Genomic DNA, 27,957 nt, shown 5'->3' on the forward strand with positions numbered 1-27,957 from the left:
AGATCATGACCTGAGCGGAAGTCAGATGCTTAATGACAGCCACCCAGGTCCCCTGAACATTCCCCCCCCTTTTTTTTTTAAGTTTATTTATTTACTTTTGAGAGAGAGAGAGAGAGAGAGAGAGAGAGAGAGAGAGAGAGCGCACAGGTGGGAGAGGGGCAGAGAGGGAGGGAGACAGAATCCGAAGCAGGTTCCAGGCTCTGACCTGTCTGAGCCAAAGTTGGACACTTAACTGACTGAGCCATCTAGGTGACCCTGGACATGTTCTTTTTAAAGAGAAGTTAGAAGTCTTAACTTTTATGTGAAGTCTCGTGATATTAAAATGTTGATAACTGATCTCAAATTTAAGTAAAAAGCTGTGCAAGCCAAACAATGCACATTTGCATCCTGTCTTGGCCCGAGGGTCCTGGTTTTCCTGTGCGGCACTATGGAGGGGGATGGGGCCTGTGAAAGCCTGAGGAATGGGACTTGGGAGCAGGAAAGGGGGTGGTGGATAGGGATGACTTAAGAGAAGTGATGACATTGGAACCGGGGTCTTGAAGGATGAGTAAGTGTCCCAAGGGGGAGGGGGAGGCATTCCAGCAATGGGAACTTCATTAGCAAAGGCCTAGATGCATGACCAAGATTGGTGACTGGTTGGGCGAGGCTGGAGTTTAGGAAAACTGCTGGTGATGTCCGCAAGACCCAAGCAGGCCCTGGGCAGCAGGGGGAGCGTTGAGGCCTCAGCCCCCAGCTGTCCTGAAGGACTTGGTGGCTCCAAGGGGATTAGAAGCCCCCCAGTTCTCCATCCCTTGAGCCACAGGGGCTCTGGAATGCAGGTGGGTGTGGAAGGTTTTGAATGGCTGGTGCCAGGCCTTTGAGAAGGTTGCAGTGGGGGACAGTGCTGGAGGCCCCTCTCGCCAGTATGCTGGTGGCTGGCACTTGGCTCACGAAGCGTCTAGCCCTCTGCCCACCCCGACCCCAGAGTATTTGGCCTCTCTGGGGACAGGGGCTGGTTAGCCCCCTCTCTTTCTCCCTTTGCCCTCTCCTGGGCCTGGGCTTTGCCATGCCTTCTCTCTGGCCTCCTGGCCTCTGACCATCTGGCCCCTGCTCATCCATCTGGCTCGAGGGAAAAGCCAGGGCCTCTGAAAATGGGGGTTTGGGATTCCGAGGACTGGCTGTCAGAGACTGGAGAGAGAGCATTGGAGCTGGCTTGTTCAGGCTTTGTGAGCTCAGTTATACCCACACTGTGCCTACATTGAGGAAGCAACTGGAGTGATTGGTAAGAGCGGCTGACCCTCATTCAGTGCCGTGTGCCAGGCGTGGTCTCTGTGCCTTCAGTGTATCGATTCCTGTAATTTTCACAACCATGAGAGCGTGTTAAACTTTGCTGTTTTACAGATTAGGAAAGTGGGGGCACGGAGAAGCTAAATAACTTGCCCGAGATCACACAGCTGCTGGGCGACTGAGCTTGGGTGTGAATGAATGAAGCTCCAGTCTGCGTGTAACCATGAGGCTTTCTTAACATAGGACTTCAGGTCCAGGGACAGGTTTGGGGACATGGGGTCTGGACTCCTTGAAACTGTTACAAGATTTTTCAGCAGCTATGCATAGTTTTTATGGGAAAATGTTGTCAGATTCCTACAGGGGTCTATGACCCCTAGATGCCTGAGACTGTTGCATCGTTAACACGTACGCTGAAAGTCTGTTAACGCAATAGACCAAGGCAGTGACCACAGCACCTAGGCCTGCAGGGGAAGTGTGGTTGGGTGGCTGGAGTGGGCAGGTGTCCCCAGGCGTGGCAGGCAGGCAGGGCATCACCCAGGCAGCTGTACCTCCCCACCCACTGTGCTGGCCCCAAGCCAAGAGGTGGGGCTAGCTGTGGCCACAGGGCAGAGAGCTGCCCTTATCAGTGGGAAAAGGGATGCAGTTGCAACCTGGAAATAAATAGGACTGTCACCCCAGCCCTCCAGCCTCCGCCCAGGAGACCTGTTCCTTCTTGCCCTGCTCTTAGCTGGAATTGCAAGGAGTCCCTGGAAAGCTTTGCACAGTCCCTTATCTCCAAGTGGAGGCATGCGTTTCTCCCCATTCCTACCCCTGGTCGACTGTACTTGTTCTTCTGGTCAGTTCAGGAACCACTTCTTCCAGGAAGCCTTCCTTGATCCTCCCCCTCCGCTTCAAGGGGCGTTAAGTGTCCCTGAGTTCTCTCAAACACCCTTCCCCCACTATTACACTCATCCCCCTGCATTATAGGAACCTATTTTCTTGGCTGCCTTGGGTTCCCCGTGGTGCTGATATATAGTAGGGACTGGGACTGAATTAAAGAATGAATATCAGAGGTGGAAGAGCCCCCAGAGAACGTCTGGCCCAAGCTCCTCTCTAACAGGCAGGAAGCCCAGAGAGGGGTTAGGGTATGCTCTGGGTCACACAGCATGTGATTGGCAGAACTGGGAGCAACACTGGTGGCCTAGACATGTTCTCATTTCATAGTCCTGCCTCTTGCTTATGAGCACTTTATTTATTTATTTATTTATTTATTTATTTATTTATTTATGAGTGTGTGAGAGTGGTGGGAGGGGCAGAGGGAGAGGGAGAAAGAATCTCAAGCAGCACGCAGCCCCACATGGCACTCGACCCCACAACCCTGGGATCATGACCTGAGCCAAAATCAAGAGTCCATCACTCAACCGACCACCCAGGCACCCCTGAGCACATATTTTAAAAACATTTGTTTTCTGGGGCACCTGTGTGGCTCAGTTGGTTAAATGTCCAACTTTGATTCAGGTCATGATCTCACAGTTCGCGAGTGTGAGCCCTGCTTCGGGATCTGTGCTGCCAGCTCAGAGCCTGGAGCCTGCTTCAGATTCTGTGTCTCCCTCTCTCTCTGCCCCATCCCCGCTCATGCTCTGTCTCTCTGTCTCTCTGTCTCTGTCTCTCTCTCAAAAATAAACATTAAAATTTTTTTAAAAAAATAAAACCATTTGTTTTCTTATTTTCACAAAAATAGTAAGTGATTATTATAAAAAAAATTAGGAAACAGAAGAAAATAAAAATCATTCAGAGATAATCATTGTTAACATTTTGGCTTTTTGTTTGTTTGTTTGTATGGATTTAGTACCAGTTTCTGGCTTATGCATAACAATTTTCAACAGAAATATGACCATGCATAGTGTTTTACAAGTGTTTTCTGCTTTCACAACATGTGTGGTAACTATATTTCTACATCAGTAAATGTCTTTCTTCCACATATTGTAAATGTTGTAAGTGGCTGCCTGGGCTTCTATCTAATGCTTGCACTGTAATTGCTAAGGGCAATCCCCTATTGTTGGACATTTGCTATTGTAAATAGCACTGGGATTTGTCTTCTTGTGGGGAAATCATTACACACTTCTGAAATTACAACCTCTAGGATAAGTTCCTAGAAGTGCAGTTGTCTGGTCTCTGGTATGCTGGACCCACCCCCAGGGCACCGTGTAATCTTGGGCCTGGGAGGGATTTTTAAGATCTTCACCCCTTAGGGCAGGTCTAAGGCTTACATTCACTCCCTGGCTGTGTCCGCTGAGACCCTCACACCTTCTGTCTCTGTCCCATCCCCATCTCTCTCCTCCTAGCTTTCAGTAGCTGCTTCCACTATGTTTTTTTTTTTAATTTTTTTTTCAACGTTTTTTATTTATTTTTGGGACAGAGAGAGACAGAGCATGAACGGGGGAGGGGCAGAGAGAGAGGGAGACACAGAATCGGAAACAGGCTCCAGGCTCTGAGCCATCAGCCCAGAGCCCGACGCGGGGCTCTAACTCCCGGACCGCGAGATCGTGACCTGGCTGAAGTCGGACGCTTAACCGACTGCGCCACCCAGGCGCCCCGCTGCTTCCACTATGTTTAAGGGAGCCTGGAAGGCCGTGGTATAGGGGCTGCTGTTTGGGATGAGGAAATTGGGGCCTTAGTTTACCGGGTGTGGGTGTGTGGTCTTCATTTACTCTGCAGTGAGATTAATACAGGTTGAGGCTCTGGGCGGGGGATGGGTCTGAGGGGGACCCAGGAACCCCAAGTTCTGGCTGCCTGATAAGGCTGCTAGGCCCATTCAGACAGAGAAATGGGTGGGGAAGCACTGTGTGGGTGAGGATGCGGTGTTCAGCCATGATTCAGAACCCCACCTCTGGCTCCCAGGCCTTGCACATGTTTGTTTCACTCTGTCCTTCCTGCATCTGGAGTTTGCTAGCTCTAGTGTTGGGCTCGTGCAATTATAATAAATAGCAACCGCCCTTGTGGACACCATATGCTTGGTATTGCTCTGAGTGATTTATGCGCATTATGCACATTAGGATTAGGGACCTAATCCCTGAGCCTCTTGTGAGGCAGGTACTATTGTCAACCCTGTTTCACAAAGAGGAAAACTGAGGCCGAGAGAGAGCTTGTGTGAAATCATAGAGCCGGGTTAGGCAGCAGCACTTGAGTTGGACCCACCTAGGTCAGGTCCTGTGTGTCCACAGTCAGCGGATGCCCAAAGCCCACACTCGGCCTTCTCACCTCTGGCTCTCCTCTCCTCTCCACAGCCTTGGCCCCGTGGGCCCCACTGAGCGAACGGCATGCGGCACCCCCGGGCCTGCCCCGTGTCCTTCGGCCCGCTGCCCAGCCCCCCCAGAAGGCCCTGACGCCCTGGGGGCACTTCTGCTGTGCACAGGACCACGTGGGGGTTTGCCATGGTGACATAAAGGCGCGCGGAGGAAGGAAGGAGCGCAACCGGCCTGCGGACTGTGCCCCTGGCTGGGAGGAAGGGCCGGGGGCCCGGATCCCCCACTCCTGCTGCCCACTGAGGGCCGCGCTTGCTAAGTGACTGTGAATTTGTTGGTCAGTGGACGACTCTGCTCTCTCCTCCTGCGTGGGGCCTGGGGGTGGCCGGGGCAGAGGGGCCTCCAGAGGCCGAGGTCTGGGGGCCAGGATGCCCGCCCTGGCGCGCCTCCGCAGGCTGTGTCGGCACGTGTCCCCGCAGGCTGTCCTTTTCCTGCTGTTCATCTTCTGCCTATTCAGCGTTTTTGTCTCGGCCTACTACCTGTATGGCTGGAAGCGGGGCCTGGAGCCCTCAGCAGACGCCCCTGAGCCTGACTGTGGGGACCCGCCCCCTGTGGCCCCCAGCCGCCTGCTGCCACTCAAGCCCATACAGGCAGCCGCCCCCTCCCGCACGGACCCACTGGTGCTGGTGTTTGTGGAGAGCCTCTACTCCCAGCTGGGCCAGGAGGTCGTGGCCATCCTGGAGTCCAGCCGCTTCAAGTACCGCACGGAGATCGCACCGGGCAAGGGTGATATGCCCACGCTCACCGACAAGGGCCGCGGCCGCTTCGCCCTCATCATTTATGAGAACATCCTCAAGTACGTCAACCTGGACGCCTGGAACCGGGAGCTGCTGGACAAGTACTGTGTGGCCTACGGTGTGGGCATCATTGGCTTCTTCAAGGTACGCAGGGGCTGGGGTCCCCAAGCATTAGCAGCACTGGCTGAGTTTGAATCCCATTTCTACGCTGCATAGCTGAGTGTCTGACTTTTCCTATCTGTAAAATGGGTATAATGGTAGCCCCTACCTCCTAGGATGGTCACGAAGGGTAAGTGGGTGAGTACATGTAAAGCACTTGGAGCACATAGTACCTGGTGTCTAATAAATGCTTTTTAAGTATCAGCTTTTATTAGGAGCACATGGCAGGGGGATTGCCTGCCTTGCACGGGGACCTGGCACACAGTAGGCACTTGCCTAAAGGAAGCCTCGGGAATGGGTGTGAGGTAGGAGAGGCTAGGTCCCTTGAACGTCACGGCAGTCCTTCCAAGGCTTGGGGTGTGTCCTCATTTTGCAGATGGGCAAACCGAGGCTCAGGAGGGTTATGTGTCTGAGGCTAGGTAGCCTATAAGTGGGAGAGCCAGGATTTGAATGCAGTCTTAGACACTCTGGGCTCTGGATCCTGTGCTCTTTCCTCTTGCCTGTGGCAGGCTGTGGCATTTTATGCGCCTCCGGAACAGGGCCATTTTGCATTGGGGGAAAGAGGAGAAAGAAATCCCAGTGGGCAGGTGCACCACTCTGGGCTCTGTGGGGCACCGAGAATAACTGCTGGGATCAGAGTCCTTGCTGAATGTGCCATGGAGAAGCTGTCTGTGGGGAGGAGGAAGTTGGGAACAGCTGGATGGGGGGATCCGGGGGCTCTGGCTAGAGAACTCTCCTCTTCAAGATGGGTGGTAGGGACCCTAGGGAGGTACGTGGGGACATTTATCTCTTTAGTCAGCAAATTTTTACAGAGCACTCACTGTGTGTCCAGATCCTTTGCTAGGCACTGGGGACATAATGGTGATCAGAGTGTGCAGAGTCCCTCATTGCTGTCACTGAGCTGACATTTCTGTGCAGTGGGGTGGGGTGGGTGGCAGACAACGAACAAGTAAACAAGTGGCAGGTGGTGACAAGTACAGGAAGGAATAAAGCCGGGAAAGGGCATAGGGGGTGAGGGGTATGGGCAGTTGATGCTGTTTTGGATGGAATGGCCAAGAAGGTTGTCTTTGACGAAGTACTGGAAGGAAGTGAGGCAAGGAGCCACATAGCTCTCTGTGCAGAGGGCCTTCCAGACAGAGGTGACAGGTCCCGAAGCAGGTTCTTGCTTGGCATGAGCTGGGAGAGGAGCAGGAGTGGGTCAGAAATGGCCCATAGCCGCTGACGGGTGCCCATATGTCCCCAGGCACTCGTGGCCACCCATGTGCACTGGGCCCTGTGCTCGGGGTAGGGAGGAGCCTGACCCAGGGTAGGGGTTCCCCCGGTGTGTCCTTTCATGCATTAATGCAGCAGGATGCTCTGCCACTATAAAAGGTTTTGTGGGCCAAGAAATTGAAGGCCCTTAGAAGTCCTGCAGTAGAACAACCTGGTGAGATTTGTTCCCCAGCTGGCTTGATCACAAAGCCCTTTATTTCAAAGAGCAGCCTCTAGGAAACGCTGGCCTGGTTTATGGCTTTACAGTGGCATAACCTCAGGCTCCCTTCATTGTCTGATTTTTCTTTTCCCCTGGACTCTTCCATTCCCTGCCATGAACTTCATTAAGTTTGATTCAGAGCCCCAGGGCTGGAAAACATCTCGATGGCTGACATTTATTGAGTGCTCACCCAGAACCATGCCCTGTCCATGTGCTTTATGTGAATGAACTCATATAACACTCATCAAACGATCCTCTAAGGCGGGTGGATAGCATCCTGATTTAAGAGAAAAGGCAACTGAGGCAAAGAGGGGTGAAGAAATGTGACTACCCTCATCTGTCTAATAAGCACAGATCGAGGATTTGAGCCCAGGCAGTCTGACTGTAGAGGCTTTAGTCTTAACCACACTGTGATGGGTCCAGGGCCCCAAATGCCATTTATGTAGTAGAAATTACATGAGCGCACAGAACTCCCACAGTCTCTGGGGACCAGGCAGTGAGCACAGTTGGTGTGCCAGTGCTTGGATGCTGTCTAACCCCAGTTCTTTGCTGCACAGAAGGTGAACATGAGGCCCCGGGGAGCAGGGACACGCTCACATTCTTACTGTGGGGTCACTGGAAATTCCAGTCTTCGTGTTCTTCCTACCATGTTGTGTAAGACAAGACCCCTGCTTGGTCTCAGGTAGAGGCCTGGGACTTTCTGCTCAAATGGAGCCCTCTGGTGGTCAGGTTCCATCTTTTGGCTCTTTCCACAGTACAAGTGGGTTTGCATTGGGTTTGCAAACCCAGAGGGTTTGTGGACCCGAGGTCTGGAGACTCCCCCTTTCTAATTCCCACTGGTGCTGGATTCCCAGGTCCGTGTAAGAGTAGGAGCTGGAAAGTCCAGACCCTGCTTCAAATCTTTCTGTCACTTTTAAGCAGAGCGACCTCAGGCAGGATATTCAACCCATCTGTAAAGTGGGACCTATCACGGCACCCGCGTCACTGGGCCATGTCGAAGATGACAGCGGGTGGCACCGTCTGCCACCCAGTAAGTGGCAGCTGCTGTGCCTTGCCATCTCCTTGTTCAACAAGCACAGCTCGTGGTCACCTTTGTCTGTCTTGTGGCTCTGACTTGTGCCCCTAGGAGATCCTTGAGGATGGGAGCCCTGGTTCCTGCCATTGTCATAGCTCAACCTCATGACTCCAGGGGCCCTGGGGCTGACCACATCCCGGCAGAGGATTGACAAGGGCTACCCAGCCTCTTTTATCGCACACCTACTATGTGCCACACTGACCTCATTGCTTTGCCGGCTATACCGTGTGCAATTCTTACAACCACCCTGTGAAGGAGGCACTTCATTTTCAGGTAAGAAACAGGCTCAGCAAGTGAAATGGCTGCCTGAAGTAACAGAGCGAAGTAAGTCAGGGCCAAGATTGACAACCACACTCATGCCTTCCCACCCAGCCACAGGTGAGTATGTCAGAGCAAACAGACCGACAGATGTGAGGACCGGAGACGCACAGAAGTGGTACCTTGGGAACCTTGGGCGTCCCAAAGTTATCCAGCTAGTTACCATCAGAGTCTGACTCCCAGGTCAGGGCCCTTCCTCCCTCTACCTGGATGACTCCACTGGGAGATTTGGTGTCTCCTGAACCGGTCCTCAGTGCTGAGGAACTGGAGGGGTTCCCCTCTGGTGGGCGGAGGCCTACAGTATGGGCCAGTCCCTGTGATGCCGAGGCTTGCTCTCCATTCCTTTCATTGCCCACTGGGGTGGACGATCAGCAGCTTGGCTTTCTCACTTCCTCGATGTCTCCCAGCTGGGCAGCTGGCTGAGCTGCCAGCGCCTGGCTATCAGCTCAGGAGCGGGGCTTTGAAATGGGATCCCCCAGTGCCTGTGGTCCAGTGTGGCCTCCCAGGCCACAGCAGGTGACGGATAGGGCCTGAAATGTCACCGGGCCCCACTGCCTTTGCTCCCACATGGCCCAAGTAGTTTGGCCAGTGCTGGCTCAGGGGTCCTGGGGACCTGGGGCTGGGCAGAGTGGCCTGTCAGGATGGGATTCTGCGTTGGGTCTCAGCACTCCAGGTTGGCTCAGGACAGGGTGTGGGCAGGTACTCCTGGTATGTGGAGAATTGCATGCAGGTCCTTTATCGCATTTTACAAGGCCAGAACCTTGCAGAGCCTTTCTGGGAATTAGAAAAAAGCACTTCTGCATGGTGGATATTAGCAAAAGAAACCCTCAGGGGAGAGGCAGCTCCACCTGGGGCACGGGCTCAGTCCTCAGCTGAATATCCCTGTACAGTGCTCCCCTGGCCAGCGCTCCTGGGTGGTCTTCCCTATGGCTCTACCTTCCTCTCTAGCCTCATTTGGTGCCCCTTTGCTTTGCCCCACCCACCCCACTCATTCTCCACACAGCAGCCAGATGGATCTTTTTAAAATGCAAATTGGAACCTGTCATCCCTCTGTTCGAAACCCTTTGATAGAGTCTTTGATGGCTTCCACTGCTGCTTCCAGCCTCCAGGGTCCTCAGATCTGGCCCCAGCCGACCTTCCTGTCTCATTGCCTTCTCTCCCTCTTGATCACCCTGCTGGCCTCTTGCTCTTCCTTGAGTCCTCTCCTTCCTCAGGGCCTTTGCACTTGCTGTTCTTTGAATGTAGCCCCAGCTTTCCCGCTGGTTGATACTTATTCTTTTTTTTTTTTTTTTTAACGTTTTATTTATTTTTGAGACAGGGAGAGACAGAGCATGAACAGGGGAGGGTCAGAGAGAGGGAGACACAGAATCTGAAACAGGCTCCAGGCTCTGAGCTGTCAGCACAGAGCCCGACGCGGGGCTCGAACTCACGGACCGAGAGATCATGACCTGAGCTAAAGTCGGCCGCTTAACCGACTGAGCCACCCAGGCGCCCCAAAGTTACTCATTCTTTAAACCTCGGTTCAAAAGTCCCTTCTCTGGGAAGTCTTCCTTGAGCCAGCTGACTGTGGCCAGTTACGGACTCTTCCAGAACTATGAACTTCTATGTAGGATGTGCCACACTGAAGCTTTATCCTTACTTCTGCGATTTTGGTTGCTGTCTCTCTTCCCTGCTTGACTTGAAGGTTTGTGAGGGCGAAGAGCCATGTCTGTTTCTCCTCACTGTATCCTTCACTTAACATAGTGTCTGGCACACTGAACAGTTATGGAATGAACAAATGAAACCCACACTGAAAAACTGTCATGTGCCAGGTACTAGGGATCTGTCCGTTCCTTTTTATTCTATTTACTCGTTTATTAAAGTTTATTTATTTTCAGAGAGACAGAGAGAGTGAGAGCAGTGGAGGGGCAGAGAAAGAGGGAGAATCTCAAGCAGGTTGCACACTGTCGGCACAGAGCCTGGCACGGGCCTCGAACTCACTAACTGTGAGGTCAAGACCTGAGCCAAAATCAAGAGTTGTACACCTAACCAGCTGAGCCACCCAGGCGCCCCTCCTTTTTATTCTTTTTAAAAATCTAATTAACTCCTCAAGCACGTGTTTGCTCTCACTGGGTATTAAGCCTTGTTTTGGGCACTGGAGATCCAAAGGTGGAAATAATGTAGCTCCTGCCTTTGAGAGGGCAGGCTGGTGAGACAGAGACCCTAAACAGATAATGCAACAGCCAAGGTGAAAGTGCTGCAGATGAGGCTCGAACCTGGTTCCAGGGAAGCCAGTGCAAAGAGGGCATTTGCACTGGGTTTTGAAGGATGAACAGGAGTTCGTCAGTCCAAGAATACCGAATGGAACTGGCACAGGGACAAGGACGAACTGTACCATGTGCAGAAGCAGGTGGCTGGAAAGGGGAGGGATGGCATGTGAGTCTTGGGAAGAGGAGAGGGGGTGCCGTGGGTACTGTCTGCAGATCCCAGGCAGCTGGGCAGCACCAGGCCCTGGGAGAAGAAGCTAGACTCCTGTGAAGGGGGGGCCTCAGGTGCTAGGTGCATACGGAGGGTTGGGAATGCTATGGGGCAGAGTGTCTTTGCGCCTGCACCCCCAGCAGACACCTCATCTTTGGTCTCATCTACATTGGCAATCCAAGATTTCTCCTGAGTGAAGGATTGTGTGGCACAAGCCAGTTTGGAAACCCCAGGCAGAGGAGTCTGGTGGCCAGTTGTGTGTGGGCTCCAGGGGCAGATCATCTGGTTGGGTCATTGTGACAACTCCTGCCCCTGTGTGACTGAGGGCAGCACCCCCTCGAAGCCTCAGTGTCCCCACCCATGAAGTGGGATAATAAAGCCTCCTGAGGCTGGTATGAGGACTGAATGGGCAATTGGTGATGCTGCTGGCCCTGTCCCGAGCACTTTGCCAGAATCATCCTCGACCACTCCATGAGGTACTCACCGTTGCTGGCCACACTTTACAGCAGAGGACACGGAGGCACAGAGAGGTTACCTAACTTGCCTGCGGCCAGGCCGTGTGGTGGCAGAGTCTGGGCTCTCGACTGCTAGACTTTTCTCTGTGTGATTTTGCCCAAGTTACATAGACCCTCTGGACCTTAGTCTCCTCATCTGTAAGATGCAAACGACAGCAACCCCTCCGTCGTGGGGTCACTATGAGGATTAACAGCACCTGCCTGCCAAGTGCATGAACTGGATTCCTGGCTTTGGTGAGCACATCCTGCGTGTTAGCCAGTATATTATTGTGATGGGTGGAGCCGGGTTTGCATAGCTCGGTTAGCACAGGGCCAGGGATAGGCTAAGGCCTTCATGGATGTTAGAGAATACTGTTGACGCTACTGTTATCCCTGAGCTGAGATCCCATGGGCCCCTGGGGCTTCTGGATCTGATGGCTCTGCTCCCCCTCTCTCCCCCCGCCCCCCCCCCCCCCCCACAGGCCAACGAGAACAGCCTGCTGAGTGCGCAGCTCAAAGGTTTCCCCCTGTTCCTGCACTCAAACCTGGGCCTGAAGGACTGCAGCATCAACCCCAAGTCCCCGCTGCTCTATGTGACACGGCCCAGCGAGGTGGAGAAGGGCGTGCTGCCCGGCGAGGACTGGACCGTGTTCCAGTCCAACCACTCCACCTACGAGCCTGTGCTGCTGGCCAAGACGCGCTCCTCCGAGTCCATCCCGCACCTGGGCGCGGACGCCGGCCTGCACGCCGCTCTGCATGCCACCGTGGTCCAGGACCTGGGCCTCCATGACGGCATCCAGCGTGTGCTGTTTGGCAACAACCTCAACTTCTGGCTGCACAAGCTCGTCTTTGTCGACGCCGTGGCCTTCCTCACCGGCAAGCGCCTCTCCCTGCCTCTGGACCGCTACATCCTGGTGGACATCGACGACATCTTTGTGGGCAAGGAGGGCACACGCATGAAGGTGGAGGACGTGAAGGTATGGCCGGGGGTGCCAGACACGTAGGGCAGGGCCTCGCCACCTTCGGACCTTGGGATGCCCCAGCATGATGTCGCCGTCTCTGTCTCCCCCCAGTGCTGTTGATCCCCCTCCCTCGGCCAGCTGGTTTTATTAATTGTTTTACTGGACGAAAGTGTCCCTGAAAGTTATACTGAAGCATGGGGCAGAGAGGAATTTTGCATCTGGGGTGTGGAACTCAGAAGTGCACCTGTGCAGGGAGAGACCCTGTCACTGAAGCACTGGGCTGGGAGCTGGGCAGGGTTGCTTCTCTGCCTTTGAATCCAGACCTGATTTTTCACTCTCAGAAATGTTGATGTCAGTACGAGAGCTTCCACGAAACTTTTCAAACAAGAATTAGAGCTTGAATCATACACAAGGCATAGTTTAACTGAGGTCTGTATAAATAGTGGAATGCATGTGTTTATTTCAAAAAGCGTTTACCAAACAAAACTGTATGTAAAAGCATTTTGCAAGCCATGAAATTTTACACACATGCATCACTACTAAAGAGAAGCCTCCAAATCAAGACCATTAAGCTGGCTTTAAAATGCAGTTTCCATCCACTCTCTATTTTACTCAGAGTTCTTTGCAAAGGAAACGATCCCTAGTGTAAATGGGGAAATCAGTGCCGGTTGCCATAAATAGAGGGCAAGCACAACAGTAGAGCCAAGGAAAACAAAACCAGGGGATTAAATTCTACCGAGATACTGCTGCCTGCTGACCCGGTCCTCCTTTCCGAGATTAGCACCAACCCAGACTTCCCTTTGATGTTAGGACTGCAAAAGACACCGCTCAGAGGAGTGTTTTCCTTCCACGTGAATCCGCATGTGGGCGCTGTGTTCCCTGTCATCCTGCAGTCACCGCTGGGGTCGGTCAGGGGCCTGGGGGGAAGGCCGGGGGAGCATTGGTCCTCCTGCCTGGGTCAGAGGCAAACGCTCTCCTCTTCCTTACGCCTCCAGAGGAGAAGAACCCAGCGAATGGTGTTGGGGAGCTGGTGCTGTCTGGGGAGTCAAGATCAATTTGACCCTAAACTGACTGGCACACCTGGGCAGCCCTGTCCGGCATCTGGGCCTCGGTGGTGAACTGACAAGAGGGGTGGATGGGAGGTTGTCAGGCTGTTTCCTGGCACCCCGGGGGGTTCACGGAGGGGCATGTGCAGACAGGCCAGGCTCTCAGAGCCTTTCTGGCTCCCATCTCGTGGGACAGGGCAGTCTTTGATCTGCTTTGCACATTTGCTTCTGAGATATCACTTCTTCAAGGGCGGTCCTGTTGAAAGAAAGTGTTAAGATGATTCCTGTTGGAACTTCCAGCTCCGAGGTTTCATGCGATGCCATAACCCACTTCCAACAGAGTAGATCGTGTGGTTTTCTACTTAGGATGCCCTTCTACTCTATCCTGGTATAACCATAGTCTTGGCTGCCTGTCCAGGGGAGTTCCTGGGACTGGTTCAGGGTTGGTCCCTTGAGGATACCAGGCTACCGGGCTCGCCGTGTCACCCATGAGCCCTGAGTGGCCCTACTTGGTTCTCACTTTCCCCATTTTTACAGTGAGAGGGATGATAGCAGTTTGGAGCTATTTCTGTCGAAGAGTACTAAGAGAGACACCCTCTTCTGTGGGCTCGGCTCAGTGCGGACTGCAAAGTGCTTTGCCAGCCGGGGTCCCATTTGCCTTAAACATCCTTGTGAGTCTGAAAAGGCAGAGGTTTTCTCCCTCCCCGGTCCCTTAATCCCAAGCACAGGCTACAACTAAGCCTTTCTTTTAGAGACATGAATGTCGCCTCATGAACTTGTACTGGCTGTGCAGTGCAATTTAAATGATACCAACGGCAGCTGCTTATTCAGGGTTTGGCAAGTGCCAAGCTCTGTGCTTAGCTCTCTCTGTGTATTGCCTCTTCTGATCCTCATAGCAGCCATGTGAGGTGGGTATTATTGTAAGTCGCATTTTACAGAGGAGGGCACTAAGGCTCAGAGAGGTGAAGTCACTTGCCCAAGGCCGCACAGCAAGAGCGGGCACATCCATTAGGTAGTGCATGGCCTTGGAGGATGCCGGTGGTGGCCCCCGAAGGGCCAGGACTTCCAGTTTGCAAAGTATCCTGACAGCAGGCGTTTGTGGGTTTCTTAACAGCCTTGTGCATTGTGCAGGGTGGGGACTTTCGGAGTCCTGACTCCAGAGTACAAGCGTGTGTTTGTTCCCCAGCGTCAGCTTCCCTTCATTGGCTTGCCAAGTGTGGGGTGTGCCATGCATGGGGACACGGCATTGCTGGGTACACAGTACATCTTTGGAGAAGTCATGATCCTGTGACATCAGCCTTGCATTTACTGAGAGAAATCCTCCACGTTTGACAGGCAAAAATAGGAGGCTCACGGTGGCAGTGACCACAGACCCGGCGATGCCACCACTTCACTTACCAAAACGTCCAGCAGTCTTACACGCAGTAGGTCACTTAGTCATCCCAAGAGCCCCATCAGGAAGATATTATTGTCTCCATTTCACACTTGGGGAAACTGAGGCCTGGAGCAGTTACAAAGTTTTCTCGAGGACACAGAACAGAGCCAGGCTAGAGTCACGTCTTCTCTCGCCAGAGGCCCGGCACAGGGCTGGCTTTGTGGCTGTGGGACCCCACACTCAGAAGGGGCCTGTACAAGGTCAATGCTCTGCTATTGCCTTCTGGATATTTAAATAATTTTGGAGCAAGAATCCCACATTTTGATTTTTTTTTTTTTTTTGCTGGGCCCTCCAAATTTTGCATCCGGTCCTGCAACAGCAGGATCTTTCTGGGCCATCAGGGGAAAGAAGAGAGAACTCCTGGCTTGCCCCTCACCCGCTCCTTCCTCCCCTGCCTGTCCTAGGCCCTGTTTGATACGCAGAATGAACTACGCACGCACATCCCAAACTTCACCTTCAACCTGGGCTACTCAGGGAAATTCTTCCACACAGGTAAGTGGGCCTGGCTCTGCCCCCACGAGCAACTTCCAGGGGCCCTCAGCATCTATGTCTTTGGAGTGCAGCAGGTGGCTGGCATGCCCACATTGGGGCCACATTTGACCCCTGTGCCCCCCACCCCCATCCAGCAGCCCACAGAGCAGTCACAGCCCCAGGCAGAGGGCATTTGGGGCCAACAATAATACAATAGCCCCCACTCATCCCTCCCTGCCCCTCAGGCTGTGCTGTCTTTTGGGGACGTCTTCTCCCTCTTCTCTCCCCCTTACCTCCGTCTTTTAAAATTATTTGTCCTATGGCTGCTTAAAAAAGTAATTGGTTGAATTTTAAGAACATTATAGAAATATGTAGTACACAAAGTGAGAATGTCCTATAATTGTGCCCACCCCAAAGATGGCCTTTGGCATTTTATTTTCAAGTCTTAAGTGTTGAGGTTGAGGGTGTAGGTTGCCTGATTCATGCCTTCCCTCTTCTTTTGGGCTTCCCCCAGTTCCTCAAACGCTGACCTTCTGGGCTGGGCAAGAGAGAAAGACCCCTGAGATGTCCACTGCAGTACATATTTCCTATATCTGTCTTCTGCTTGGGCAGAAGCAGTGTGGACAGTCTCTCTTGAATTCTAGGAAAAACCCTAATACTCCACAGTTCTGGGGGGCAGGGGGCAGGGGGAGTGTGCAACAGGGTCCCAAAACCAAATAGGGTTGTCTGTATGCATTTTTCGTATTCTCAGCCCTCAACATATCAGAGGTAGTTGTAGCAATATGCATGAGGCGGGATTAGACATCCTGTACATGTTTAAAGAGCTCCAATCATTAAGTAAAAGGCAAATGCCAAATGGCCCGCTAGGAAAACAGGATCAGAGCAGGCATGTCAGAGCTAGGAGAAACCATCGCAATCATTGCCTGTGAACCATGGATTGCACACATGGGGCCCAAGGGCGCCGAGAGGAGAAGGACTTGGCCAAAGTCACGCACTGAGTGAAGTCTACACTCTAGAATGCAGGGCCCTGGACTGGGGCTCTGTCTGCTCCCATGCTATAGCTCAGGTAACTCTCCCAAGCAGCCCTCTTGGGTGGGCTTGGGCTGCATACGCCCATCTGCGGGCACCAGCTCAGGCTGGAGAACCTTATGGGGGGGGGCCGGGCCGAGCTGCCTGTGTTCTGACTCTAGGTACTGATGCCGAGGACGCTGGGGACGATTTGCTGCTGTCGTATGTGAAGGAGTTCTGGTGGTTCCCCCACATGTGGAGTCACATGCAGCCCCACCTTTTCCACAACCAGTCGGTGCTGGCCGAGCAGATGGCCCTGAACAAGAAGTTCGCTGTCGTGAGTAAGATTCCCTACAGGGCGGAGCTGGGCGGGCTAGGGGCTGGGCTGGGGGTCTGGACTGCTGGCCTCTCACTGCTTGCGCAGTTCCGTCTGACAGCATTTTATAAGTATCTTTATAGCCACTGTCTTTCTGAAGCCTCACAGAGACCCCAAGAGGTGGTTCTCGATATTCTCACTTTTAGATTAGAAACCGACACTCAGGGAGGCTACATACCAGCTAGGAGGAGGTCCCATCAGGACTTGAACCCAGGCCTGTTTGTTTCCTGAGCCCAAGCTCTTCAGGCCAGAGTGGAAGGCTCAGGAAAGCTGGAGCTGGTGCTCAGGGAAGAGGGAACAAGGCCCAGGTACGGGCTTAGCCTGGGCCCACCAGCCAGTCAGAGGCCAAGACTGGCAGGAAATGCGTTTGTCCTTGCGCCTCACTCCTGGGAGCTGGAGGGCAAGAACTCTGGGCTGAGAGTTAAGGGTCCCAGCTTGGTCGGTCCCTCACTCCGAGACTCTGGGCACATCCCTTTCCTCCCTGAGCCTCAGCTTTCCCATCTGTACTTGAAAGGCTTGGACCCACTACCCTGCCATTCTAGCCTGTGATTGCTCTCTCCCATTCTAGAAAGGGAAAATAAGACCCAGTGGGGAAGGAACCCCATGCTTACCCTGCCTTGGCCCTCCTCCTCCCCCCCAGGAGCATGGCATCCCCACGGACATGGGCTATGCCGTGGCGCCCCACCACTCGGGCGTGTATCCTGTGCACGTGCAGCTGTACGAGGCCTGGAAGCAGGTGTGGAGTATCCGCGTGACCAGCACGGAGGAGTACCCCCACCTGAAGCCGGCCCGCTACCGCCGTGGCTTCATCCACAACGGCATCATGGTGAGTGGGCCCCCGGAGGCCCGTGGGGCAGGTGCACACGCATTGTCCAGGGAAGCATGGCTTCAGTGCACTGGTTAGGGGTTTCAGGCCAGGTTCTGCTGCCCCCTCTGGTAGCCAAGGCTCTCGATCCCAGGGAAGGTAGGCTGCCAGTCTGGCCTTTTGTGAGCTCCTTCTTAGCTTTTGTGATAGGGGATCAGGGGATGAACATTTTTAAAAGGGACCTCTGGTAAGGACTGGGAACAGGCCTCTCTCATTTGTTTGCTCATTTAAAAAAAAAACTTTTTTAAATGTTTGTTTATTCTTTTTTATTAAATTTTTTTTCAACGTTTTTTTTTTTTTTTAATTTATATTTGGGACAGAGAGAGACAGAGCATGAATGGGGGAGGGGCAGAGAGAGAGGGAGACACAGAATTGGAAACAGGCTCCAGGCTCTGAGCCGTCAGCCCAGAGCCTGACGCGGGGCTCGAACTCACGGACCGCGAGATCGTGACCTGGCTGAAGTTGGACGCTTAACCGACTGCGCCACCCAAGCGCCCCAAATGTTTGTTTATTCTTGAGACAGAGAGAGACATAGCATGAACGGGGAGGGTCAGAGAGAGAGGGAGACACAGAATCTGAAGCAGGCTCTGGGCTCCGAGCTGTCAGCACAGAGCCCGACGCGGGGTTCAAACTCACAGACCGGGAGATCATGACCTGAGCCGAAGTCGGAGGCTTAACCGACTGAGCCACCAAGGCGCCCCTCATTCGTTTGCTCATTTAAACATTTTTCATGAACTCTTCTGTCTCTGTCCCTTTTCTAGGCACTGGGGATGCAGAAGTGTACAAAGCCAACAAAAGTCCCTGCCCTTGTAGACCTGACATTCTAGTGGCAGGAGGTAGACAGTGTGCTCATAAGTGTGTAACATGGGTAATGTATGGTCAGATGGTGATGGGGCCATGGAGAAGAGACAAGCAGGGAAGAGAGATAGGGAGTGCCAGAGGAGAGGAGAAGCTAATTGAAATAAAGTGACTAGGGAGGGCCCTCCTAGGAGTGAGCCATGCTGCCATATGAAGAAAAGCATTCAAGGGAGAGAAAAACGTGCAAAGGCCCTGGGGTGGCTTGTGCTGGGTGTATTTGAGGACCAACTAGGAGGCCAGTATGGCTGGAGGGGAACAAGTGAGGGGGAGATAAGGTCGGAGAGGTGATGGGCCCGATTGTGTAGGGCCACATAAGGCCATTGGATGGACATTAGTTTTTTTTCTGAGATGGGAAGGTTTGCATGGGGCGCTGTTATGATCAGACTCCTGTTTTAAAAAGATTTCCATTGTTCTGGTCCCTGTGAGTTGCAGAGACTTCAGGGGACAAAGTGGAAAGCAGGGAGACACTTGGGGACCACTGCAGTCTTCCAGATGAGATAGTGGTGGCTCGGACCAGGGTGCAAAGTCAGGATGCAATCAGATTCTGGACTTATTTGGAAAGTCAGAGCCAACAGGATCTGCTAATGGGTTGGATGTAAGATGTGGGAGGGAGAGATGCGTCAAGGATGACTCCGGGGTTTTTGGCCCTAGACGCTGGAAAGCTGAATTGTCAACAGTCCAGATGGGGCATATGTGGGAAGGCCAGATTCATGCTTCCATCTGTCCGTCCGTTTATCCATCTATCCATCCATCCATCCATCCATCCATCCATCCATCCATCCATTCACTGACCTCTGGATACCAGGCATTCATATTTTCTCTGGGGATGAGGTGGTGACCACCTGACAGGCAAGTTTCCTCCTCCCTTGGAGTCGTTTCATGAGAGGAGACAGAGACTCAGCAGTGAAACCAGTGCGGGGCAGGGCGCACTCCCAGGCAGGTTCTAGTGCTCTTGAGGGGGGTTGCAGGTGTGACCGGAAGGGGACCCTCTCTGGACAGACATTCTCACTCGCCTGTCTCCGTTACTTTTGGGTCTGCTCATTTTGTTAACGGAGAATAGCATGAAGTGTGTAAAATGGCACAGGCCCGTGGCCTTTGGGGGAGAAGACCCCCAAGAGTGGGGGCTGTGTGGCCACACAAGACGCTGCCTTTTCTGAGGAGACACCTGGCCGTTCCGCCATCCGTGCCTGGAGATGCCATAGCTCTCCCCTTCCCCATCCCAGGTCCTCCCGCGGCAGACCTGCGGCCTCTTCACGCACACCATCTTCTACAATGAGTACCCTGGTGGCTCCAGCGAGCTGGACAAGATCATCAACGGGGGCGAGCTCTTTCTCACCGTGCTCCTCAATCCTGTGAGTGCTCCATAGCCCTTGGCTGGTGGTGAGGGGAGCGGCTGCCGGATGGCGTGTCTGCCACCGAGGCTGGCTTTCCTGGGCCTTGAGAGGAGGGGGTGGAAGCAGGTATGAGGGTCAGGAGTCGGGAAACCCACTCTGCGACCCTGGCTCTGTCCCTGCTCTGCTGCATGACCTTGGGAAGGCAATCCGAGTTGTCTTTTTTTTTTTTTTTCCCTTTCATAATCTTGTACTTCGAGGCAATAGTGTTAGAATTTTTGTCTACATTCTCCTTCCAGTCTTTGTATGTATAAATACACGAATGTTATATATTAATATACACAGTCAATCATGAATCTACAAACTACGTATGTGTGTAATACACGTGTAAAATACATATGTAAAATTGATACATATATTTTGAACTGTTCACCTGAACTTTCTGGCCCTCTCTTTCCTTACCTATAAAATGGAAATAACCATCCGTGCTTTAATACTGTTCAGTAGATGTTAAGTGGTAGTTGTATTCAGCTTTACGGGGTAACCGAGTACTCCTTGTTTTCCATGAACACTCCACAAAAAAATATAAAAGAACCCAGTGACTGCGCAGTAGGTCAGCTTCCCGTTTCAGGGTTTATAGAAGTTGGTGGTCAGTCAGACCTGGATTCACCTGGTTGTGCCTCAGCCAAGGTCACACCGCGAGTTTCTTAATGGCGCCAGTACACCTCGGACTGGTCGCAGCTTTGGTCTGTGAGCCGCAAGCAAGACGGGAAGAGTCAGAAGTGGGGTGGAGGTGCCTCAGGTGCTGACCAGCCCCGCCTCCCGCCTCCCCTCCCCTGGAGCAGATCAGCATTTTCATGACGCACCTGTCCAACTATGGGAATGACCGCCTGGGCCTGTACACCTTCAAGCACCTGGTGCGCTTCCTGCACTCCTGGACCAACCTCCGGCTGCAGACGCTGCCCCCCGTGCAGCTGGCACAGAAGTACTTCCAGATCTTCTCCGAGGAGAAGGACCCGCTCTGGCAGGTGGGCGGGGTGTTGGCCCAGGTGTCCTGTCGCAGAGACGGAATGCCCGCCACCCACAGGCACGCACTCCAGACACGGGCTTGGCCCCCACACCGTCGTACTCTCTCTCAAGTGCCAACTCAGGCGCACACTTGCTCACCAGCACGGGCACGCTTGCTTGCTCTCACGCACACGCGTGTACACACCTCGCACACAGACCCACGTGCATGCACACTCATGCACACCTTCTGAAAAAGCCTTACAAAACTGTAAAGGAACACAGTGTAGATCAAGTGGGGGTCAAAGCAACTGCCTGACCTAGTTAGGCTTTTTTTTTTTTTTAACATTTTACTTTTAAGTAATCTCCACACCCAGTATGGGGCTTGAACTCAAAACCCTGAGATCAAGAGTCACCTGCTCTATCAAATGAGCCAAGCAGGTGCCCCGTGTCCTGCTTAGACTCTTAGATAGTCCTTTATGCCCCTTCTCATGCTAATAGGCTCTGTACCACAGGAAAGGGGACTGATGGGAAGGTTTTGGGGGGGCACCTCTTGGGGACGTAGGCTGCTGGGGGTTGTGAAAATCCAGACACAGAAGCTAAGCTGGAATTGATGGAGGTCTCATGGTTCAGACCAGAGGTCAACAAACCATGACTCATGGGCCAAATCTGGCCTGAAGTCTGTTTTTGTAAATAAAGTTTTATTGAAATCCATCTACACCCATTCTCGTAAGTACTGCCTATGGCTGCTTTCATGCTGCAGCAACAGAATTGAGTAGTTGTGACAGAGACCAGATAGTACTCAAGGTTAAAATAGTTACTAACCACTTACCAATAGATTTACTAAACTCTGTAGAAAAGGTTTGCTGACCCCTGGTTCAGACACAGCTCATCCAGTTAAATTCAATAAGTGCTCATGAGCTCCTGCTATGTGCCCTGCACTGGGCTGAACTAGGGCTAACCAGAAGTGGTCCCTGCCTGCTCGCAGCTCAGTGTCCTGAGCTGGGGATGTGACAAGGACACGCGTAGTTACTCTACCTGGCAGCACTGTAACAGCCACATATCCATGTGCAAGGAGAGTCCATTCATTGGGTTTGGGGCCCCCCTAACATTCCCTCCACTGTTGTTTTAGGACCCCTGTGAGGATAAACGCCACAAAGACATCTGGTCCAAGGAGAAGACATGTGACCGCTTCCCAAAGCTCCTCATCATTGGCCCCCAGAAAACAGGCAAGTTTCTCTCCTCTTGGCCGGTGTCCCCCACTGCCTGCTATCTCAGCCACAGAATTTGGGGGACCGCCGTGCCCTGAGTCCACTCCCAAGCCATCTTCCCCCTCTTTCCCAGGAAGTGGGAGTGAAGTTGGGATGAACACGAACTGCCTGTCAGTATGGAAGTGGGGAGGGGGTGGAGGATGGGCGTGGAATTTTCCTACCTGTCCTGAACCACCGCCTCAGGGAGCTCTCTCTGCACCTTCCTCGGAGTCTCTGAGTCTAGGCAGAGAAGCCCAGATCAGCCGTTCTGCAAATTTGAGCGATGGCAGGAAAAACTGGTTCAGTACAAAGAGGACTGGAATCAATTAGTCATGTCTGCCAGAGGCGCAAGAGGGAGAAGCACTGTATGGTTGCTAAGTCTTTGCCAACAAACACACTCTGAGGCATGAATAGGCCCTCCCATGTTATAGATCAAAACACCTGAGGCTCAGGGAAGCTAAGTGACCCCCCCCCTCCCCCGACACATTCGGTTAGGAAATGACGGATTCAAGTCTTGAATCCTTACCTCTATGACCCCCGAAGCTTCTACTCTTAACTAAACGAAACCCTATAGTCTCCTTCTCTTTCAAGATGTCTCCTAGCGTATAAACCATATAGACTCACACACAGGAAAGGAATGAGCTCTCTGAAGGAGGGAGTAGGTCCTCTACAGTCAAGTGGGCAAGAGAGTATGAGTGAGGGAAGGGCACCCAGAAGAAAAGGCATTTGAGCCAAATTTCTTAGCCCTTCAAGAACTTCTTCACATCAACACATTGCAGGGTCTGGAGCTCCCTTTACTCTGAGCTCCTCCCGAGTGTCAGAGGATAGAGCCCAGAACTGGAAACCATCTAGTTCTGGGGTTATGGGAAGACACTAATGGATTGGGCATGGCTGCTGGAGTACAGGGGTTGGAAGGATTCTGAGGCCAAGTTCCTGTTTAGTGTTTAGAAGGCCGTGATGGATTACTGATGTCTACAGTGGATGCAGGAGTTGGGATACCCACATGCATGCCTTGTATTTGCCATCCGGGGTTTCATAAAATCCTTTGATCATATAGATGAAGAAACTAAGCCCCAGAGAAGGAAAGGGACTTTCCCGGGATCTCCCAGTGAGGCACGGAGAGCTGGATTCAGAACCTAGGATCCCAGGCTCCTTCCTTGTGTTTGGGGCTGGGCCCTGGTCTCAGCTGCCTTCTATCCCTGCAGGCACCACAGCCCTCTACCTGTTCCTGGGCATGCACCCAGACCTCAGCAGCAACTACCCCAGCTCAGAAACCTTTGAGGAGATCCAGTTTTTTAATGGCCACAACTATCACAAAGGCATCGACTGGTGAGTGGCCCTTTCTCTCCAGAGCTGGATGGGAAGGCAGTCACGGAGACTACCTGGGAGGAGGTCTGCTCTGGTCACAGCAGGAAGCAGCTGGCACTTACTCACCCACAGCCAAAGTTCCTGTAAACAGGGACAAAGCTCAGTGACCCTCGGATCATGATGTTGGCGCCTTGTCACCAGCTGCGACGTTTGATGAGGAAGCCCTTTGCCCCTTTACATTATCGCCTGGGGTCAGAGACTGCTGGAAGTCCGAACCAACCCCGCCCTTGCTTGCCGACAAACATCCTGCGTCCCATTGGACGATAGGGACTTGTCCAAGGTCCCAAGAGTTGAGGACAGAGCAGGGGCTAAAATCCAAGTGTTCTGACCTGAGAGCTGGCCCTTCTCAACTGTGTTTTGATAGTGGAGCCGGGCGGTGTTCTTGTGAGCCCTTCAGAGGGGCTTGCTAGCCCTTGGGGGGTTGCCTGGAGAGGTGGTGGTTGAAGTTGCAGCTTCCCTCCAGAACCCGTCACCCAAGGTTACCGCGGGGTGTGGAGCCTACGTGGGGAGAGTCTTACACTCTGAGTCTTTCAGTGTGTATCTTTCTCCACTATTTGCCTTTTCTTACCCTACGTGTGTATCATTACTCTTGTTTATTATGCTAACGTCAGTGGTTTACCTGGGCGGAGAGATTATGGGCATTGTTTGGGATGGGTTTTTTTGTATTTTTCTCTCTTTCTTTTGTCTATCATCTCTCTCTCTCTACCTACCTACGTGCCTACCTCTAATCTCTAATGTGTCTACTGTCTCTTGTCTAAAACCCATTGTAGCCCCTGGAAATCACCTTTCTTCGGATTTTAGGGAGGTAATATGGTGCGACACCATATATTCAGCAACGCTTTCAGCAGGTCTGGGATGGCACCCCATTAGCAAGCACCCCAATAGCACATACATCAGTTAATGTGTCTATTAGCAAACTCTGTGAATATTTACTAATAAGTCAGGTTTTGCTGCCAAATGGCTTTGCTACAAATGTCGGCGGGGGGTGGGAAGGCTCTGTTTTCAGAGCTTTCTCAATTTCGGTGTTACAGACAATGGTGGGTGTACAGATGCTGTTTCATAAAGAAAATTCAGAGATGCACCTGAAACTAATATAACACTGCATATTAATGAACTGGAATTAAAAAAAAAAAACAAGAAAAATAAATAAATAAGGAAATTCAGAAATAGGAGGGAGCTAGCTATTCCTCGGCCCCATTCCCAGGATTTTGATTTTGTTGGTAGGTATGGGGTGGGGTGCAGGAATCTCACAGGCTCCCAGGGGGTTCTGATAAAGGCGTCCCTGGGACCTCCCTGGAGAAACCCTGTCTCACAGGATACAGGAGGGATCCTACAATCTCACCTAAGGTAGGTCTTTGGGCTTTGGCTCCCATGAACCCCTGAAGTTGTACTTCTTTTTTTTTTTTTATGTTTATTTATTTGCTTGTTTATTTATTTAGAGACTAAGAGTGTGCTCGAGCGGGGGTGAGGGGAGGGCAGAGAGAGAGGGAGAGAGAGAATCCCAAGCAGTCTCCCTGCTGTCAGCACAGAGCCCAACGTGGGGCTGGCTCTCACCACGAGATCATGACCTGAGCTCAAATCAAGAGTTAGATGCTTAACCAACTGAGCCACCCAGGCACCCCTGTGTTTGTACGTCTATTTGGCCTGAGTAGATGCCCCTGGTAGGGTCTGGAGTGTTGGTTGAGTTTTCCAAGATGTCCTCAACTCAGACCTGGTCCCAAAGGACTGGCGTGGACGTTACTCTGGGTGAGATACGGGAGGTTTATCTGGAAAGCCATGAGGCTGACCTGTGTGAGGCCGGGGAAGGGTGTGGCTGGCAGGAGGTGACACACTCCCCCTTTCTTTGTCTCCTGGTCCACAGTGACAGCCTAGAAAGTGCCATTCTAGGTCAGGAAAGAAACCCTGTACTCTGGGGGCAGCTAAGGGTGCTCCTCCAGTCCATGCTGGCCCTTTCTGGGGTTGGAGGTGTCCCAGCTCTCCCCCTCGAGGCAATGGGAGTTAAGGCCCTGTCAGTTTAACTGGGAGCATCTTGTTTAGGTTCAAAGACGCGACCCCCATCCCATGCCTTACAAGCCATATCACTTCCGTAAGTCTTCATATCCTCCTGACTCCAAGGTCCCCCCTGGAAAGGAGTGGATTCGAAAATGGGAGACTGCCGAGTGGCCGTGTGTGCAGAATCCCTACCAGAAGCGAGTCCGTGGGATCGCTGTGCTCTGCTTGCTTTTCGAAGTTCTACCCCCAGTGACCCTCACCTCACTCTCTCATGCCCCCCTCATGAGTCTCGCCTGTGAGCTCTTCTGTCTGGGCTTCCTGCAGGTACATGGAGTTCTTCCCCATCCCCTCCAACACCACCTCCGACTTCTACTTTGAGAAAAGCGCCAACTACTTTGATTCGGAAGTGGCGCCCCGGCGGGCAGCCGCTCTGTTGCCCAAGGCCAAGGTCCTGACCATCCTCATCAACCCAGCAGACCGGGCCTATTCCTGGTACCAGGTGAGCTGGGGCTGGGGCGGAGCCCTGGGTGGGGGCACGGGGCTCTGTCCACCACGCAGCTACTCACTCACTCATTCAACAAACATTTAGTAAGCACCTACTATGTGTCAGGCCCAAGCTAGGAACGGGGTGGTGGGTAAGAATGGAGCCCCTCCTCCACAGTGCCTCCAGCCTAGTAGAGGAGACAGGCAGAAATCCACGACGCATCCCAGCCGGCAGTGACCTGGCCACCCTCCCAACTTCATCGCGGCTCCTGCCTCTGATTCTGACCAATAAGACGTGGAGGCTGGTTCCACCCTAATGAAATGGAGGTTTGCTGAGCAGTGACCATACTAACTGGCCTCCTCACTGGGCACTGGTGGGGGGGCGGGTATTCAGAGAAGGATAAGGCATAGGACTCCCCATTCATGGCAGAAGCTGCAAACACCGGATCAGGTAAGGAATTCACCCGGACTGTCGTCTGTGCCAGAGAGGGTATGACTCCTACCTCCTACTTGACTATGTAAGAACTAGAACTTTCTTTAGCTTCAATGACCTAACTTAATTTTTTCGAGTACCATTCCACTAGGCTGACAGGAAAGCTTAGACCTGAGCCTTTTGAGGGTTTCCTCCCCTGCCTGCCAATCTTCCTGGGATTGTGATCCAGTGCCAGGGTATGGGGGGTGGGTAGCTGGTCCACCAGCTGGTCCTGGATGGCCTCCTCAGGCCTGGCCACTTTGGGAACTTCCCTGCCACCCTCTGAGCCTGTCTGTCTGGGTTCTTCAAATGGCCAGCCACTTCCTCTCTGGGGCTTTGCTGTGTCCACGGAGCCAGCAGGTATAGACCCTACGTGCTCTCTGGTCCCACAGGGCCCCCTTCTCTCACTCCCCACCCTGAGATGTGTATGAGTGTCAGTGTGGGTGTGGGGGCTCATGAGAGTTACCCCTAGTGGGCAGGTTCCTGGTCTCTGGATGCTGATGGCCCAGGACATTGTTTTAGGTGGTTCAAACATGGCATTTTCCCCGTTTTGATTCTTTCCCAGTCCTGTCTTAGTCTGCTCGGGCAGCCGCAACACAATATCATGGATTGGGGGGCTTAAACAACAGAAATGTATTTCTTACAGTTGTGGAGGCTGGTGGATTCAGTTCCTGGTGAGAGTGCTCTTCCTGCTTTCAGATAGCCACCTTCTCACTGTGTCCCCACAGGGCAGAGGTGGGGGGGGGGAGGAGAGGGAGGGAGGGAGGGAGAGAGAGAGAGAGAGAGAGAGAGAGAGAGAGAGAGAGAGAGAGAAGGACGGAGGGAGTGCTCTTTGGTGTGACTTCTTATAAGGGCACTAATCCCATCATGGTGGCCCCACTCTCATGACCTCATCTAACCCTAATTACCTCCCAAAGTTCCCACCTCCAAATACTAACATTTACGGGGTAGAGCTTCAACATATGAATTCGGGGGAGGGGACACACATATTCAGTTCCTAAAACCGTCTGATTCCTATAAAGGAGACACTCTCAGTTTGGGGTAAATGTCTCTTCAGTCCTTTCTCACACTGCTAAGCTCTGTTTTCAACAAAGAGAGCACAAGCTTCGGGCTCAGGGCCTGTAGCAGACATTTGTATCTGGCTGGCATTTGAGAACGCTGCTTTATTTTTATTGCTTTTATGAATGATTACCTTCTTTATGTGACAACTGATTCTGGTTGTCTATTTATGGAGGCAGTAGAGAGTTTTATATTGAAATAGATTTATGTGAATAAGAAAGATGAGTCGATGTAAATCAAAAGTATATTGACATTGGCACACGCAGGCGGTTTGTGGATATGGCAGAAATCCGAGAGGTGGTGAGCAGAAGACCAACATTTGGAAACTCTGATCTAGTCCAACTCCCGTCTTGCAAAGATGGGAAGGCTAGGGCTCCAAGGGCCATGTCTTCCCCAAGTCAAAGAGCAGTGAGAGGCAGAGCCAGAACTTGAACCCATGGCTGCTGGTTCTAGTCCAGAGTGTTCTGGCCACTCCACGGCTGCCTCTTCCTTTGTGGCCTTCATGTGACATTCTGACCCTCTCCCCTTGCACACAGCACCAGCGAGCCCATGACGACCCAGTGGCCCTGAAGTACACCTTTCACGAGGTGATCACGGCTGGGCCTGACGCGTCCGTGAAGCTGCGTGCCCTCCAGAACCGCTGCCTGGTCCCCGGCTGGTACGCCACCCACATTGAGCGCTGGCTCAGCGCCTTTCACGCCAACCAGGTAGCTGC

General features: G+C 52.7%; 1 protein-coding gene across 1 annotated transcript in view; it reads left to right on the forward strand.

The window, feature by feature from the left end:
* The window catches only part of NDST1 (N-deacetylase and N-sulfotransferase 1), a 62,622-nt gene that overhangs the window by 26,685 nt on the left and 7,980 nt on the right, over window positions 1–27,957 (forward strand). The window contains exons 2-12 of the mRNA XM_040497790.1: window positions 4,533–5,431; window positions 11,744–12,238; window positions 15,109–15,196; window positions 16,366–16,520; window positions 17,200–17,385; window positions 19,506–19,634; window positions 20,459–20,641; window positions 21,751–21,847; window positions 23,074–23,197; window positions 25,553–25,727; window positions 27,779–27,949. Of these exons, the coding sequence (XP_040353724.1) occupies window positions 4,919–5,431; window positions 11,744–12,238; window positions 15,109–15,196; window positions 16,366–16,520; window positions 17,200–17,385; window positions 19,506–19,634; window positions 20,459–20,641; window positions 21,751–21,847; window positions 23,074–23,197; window positions 25,553–25,727; window positions 27,779–27,949 (2,316 nt within the window). The 5' untranslated portion in view covers window positions 4,533–4,918. The remainder of the gene's footprint in view (window positions 1–4,532; window positions 5,432–11,743; window positions 12,239–15,108; window positions 15,197–16,365; window positions 16,521–17,199; window positions 17,386–19,505; window positions 19,635–20,458; window positions 20,642–21,750; window positions 21,848–23,073; window positions 23,198–25,552; window positions 25,728–27,778; window positions 27,950–27,957) is intronic.

Source organism: Herpailurus yagouaroundi, unplaced genomic scaffold, assembly GCF_014898765.1.
Source record: "Herpailurus yagouaroundi ecotype Mexico unplaced genomic scaffold, PumYag 29, whole genome shotgun sequence".
In the NCBI taxonomy this organism is placed as follows: Eukaryota; Metazoa; Chordata; class Mammalia; order Carnivora; family Felidae; genus Herpailurus; species Herpailurus yagouaroundi.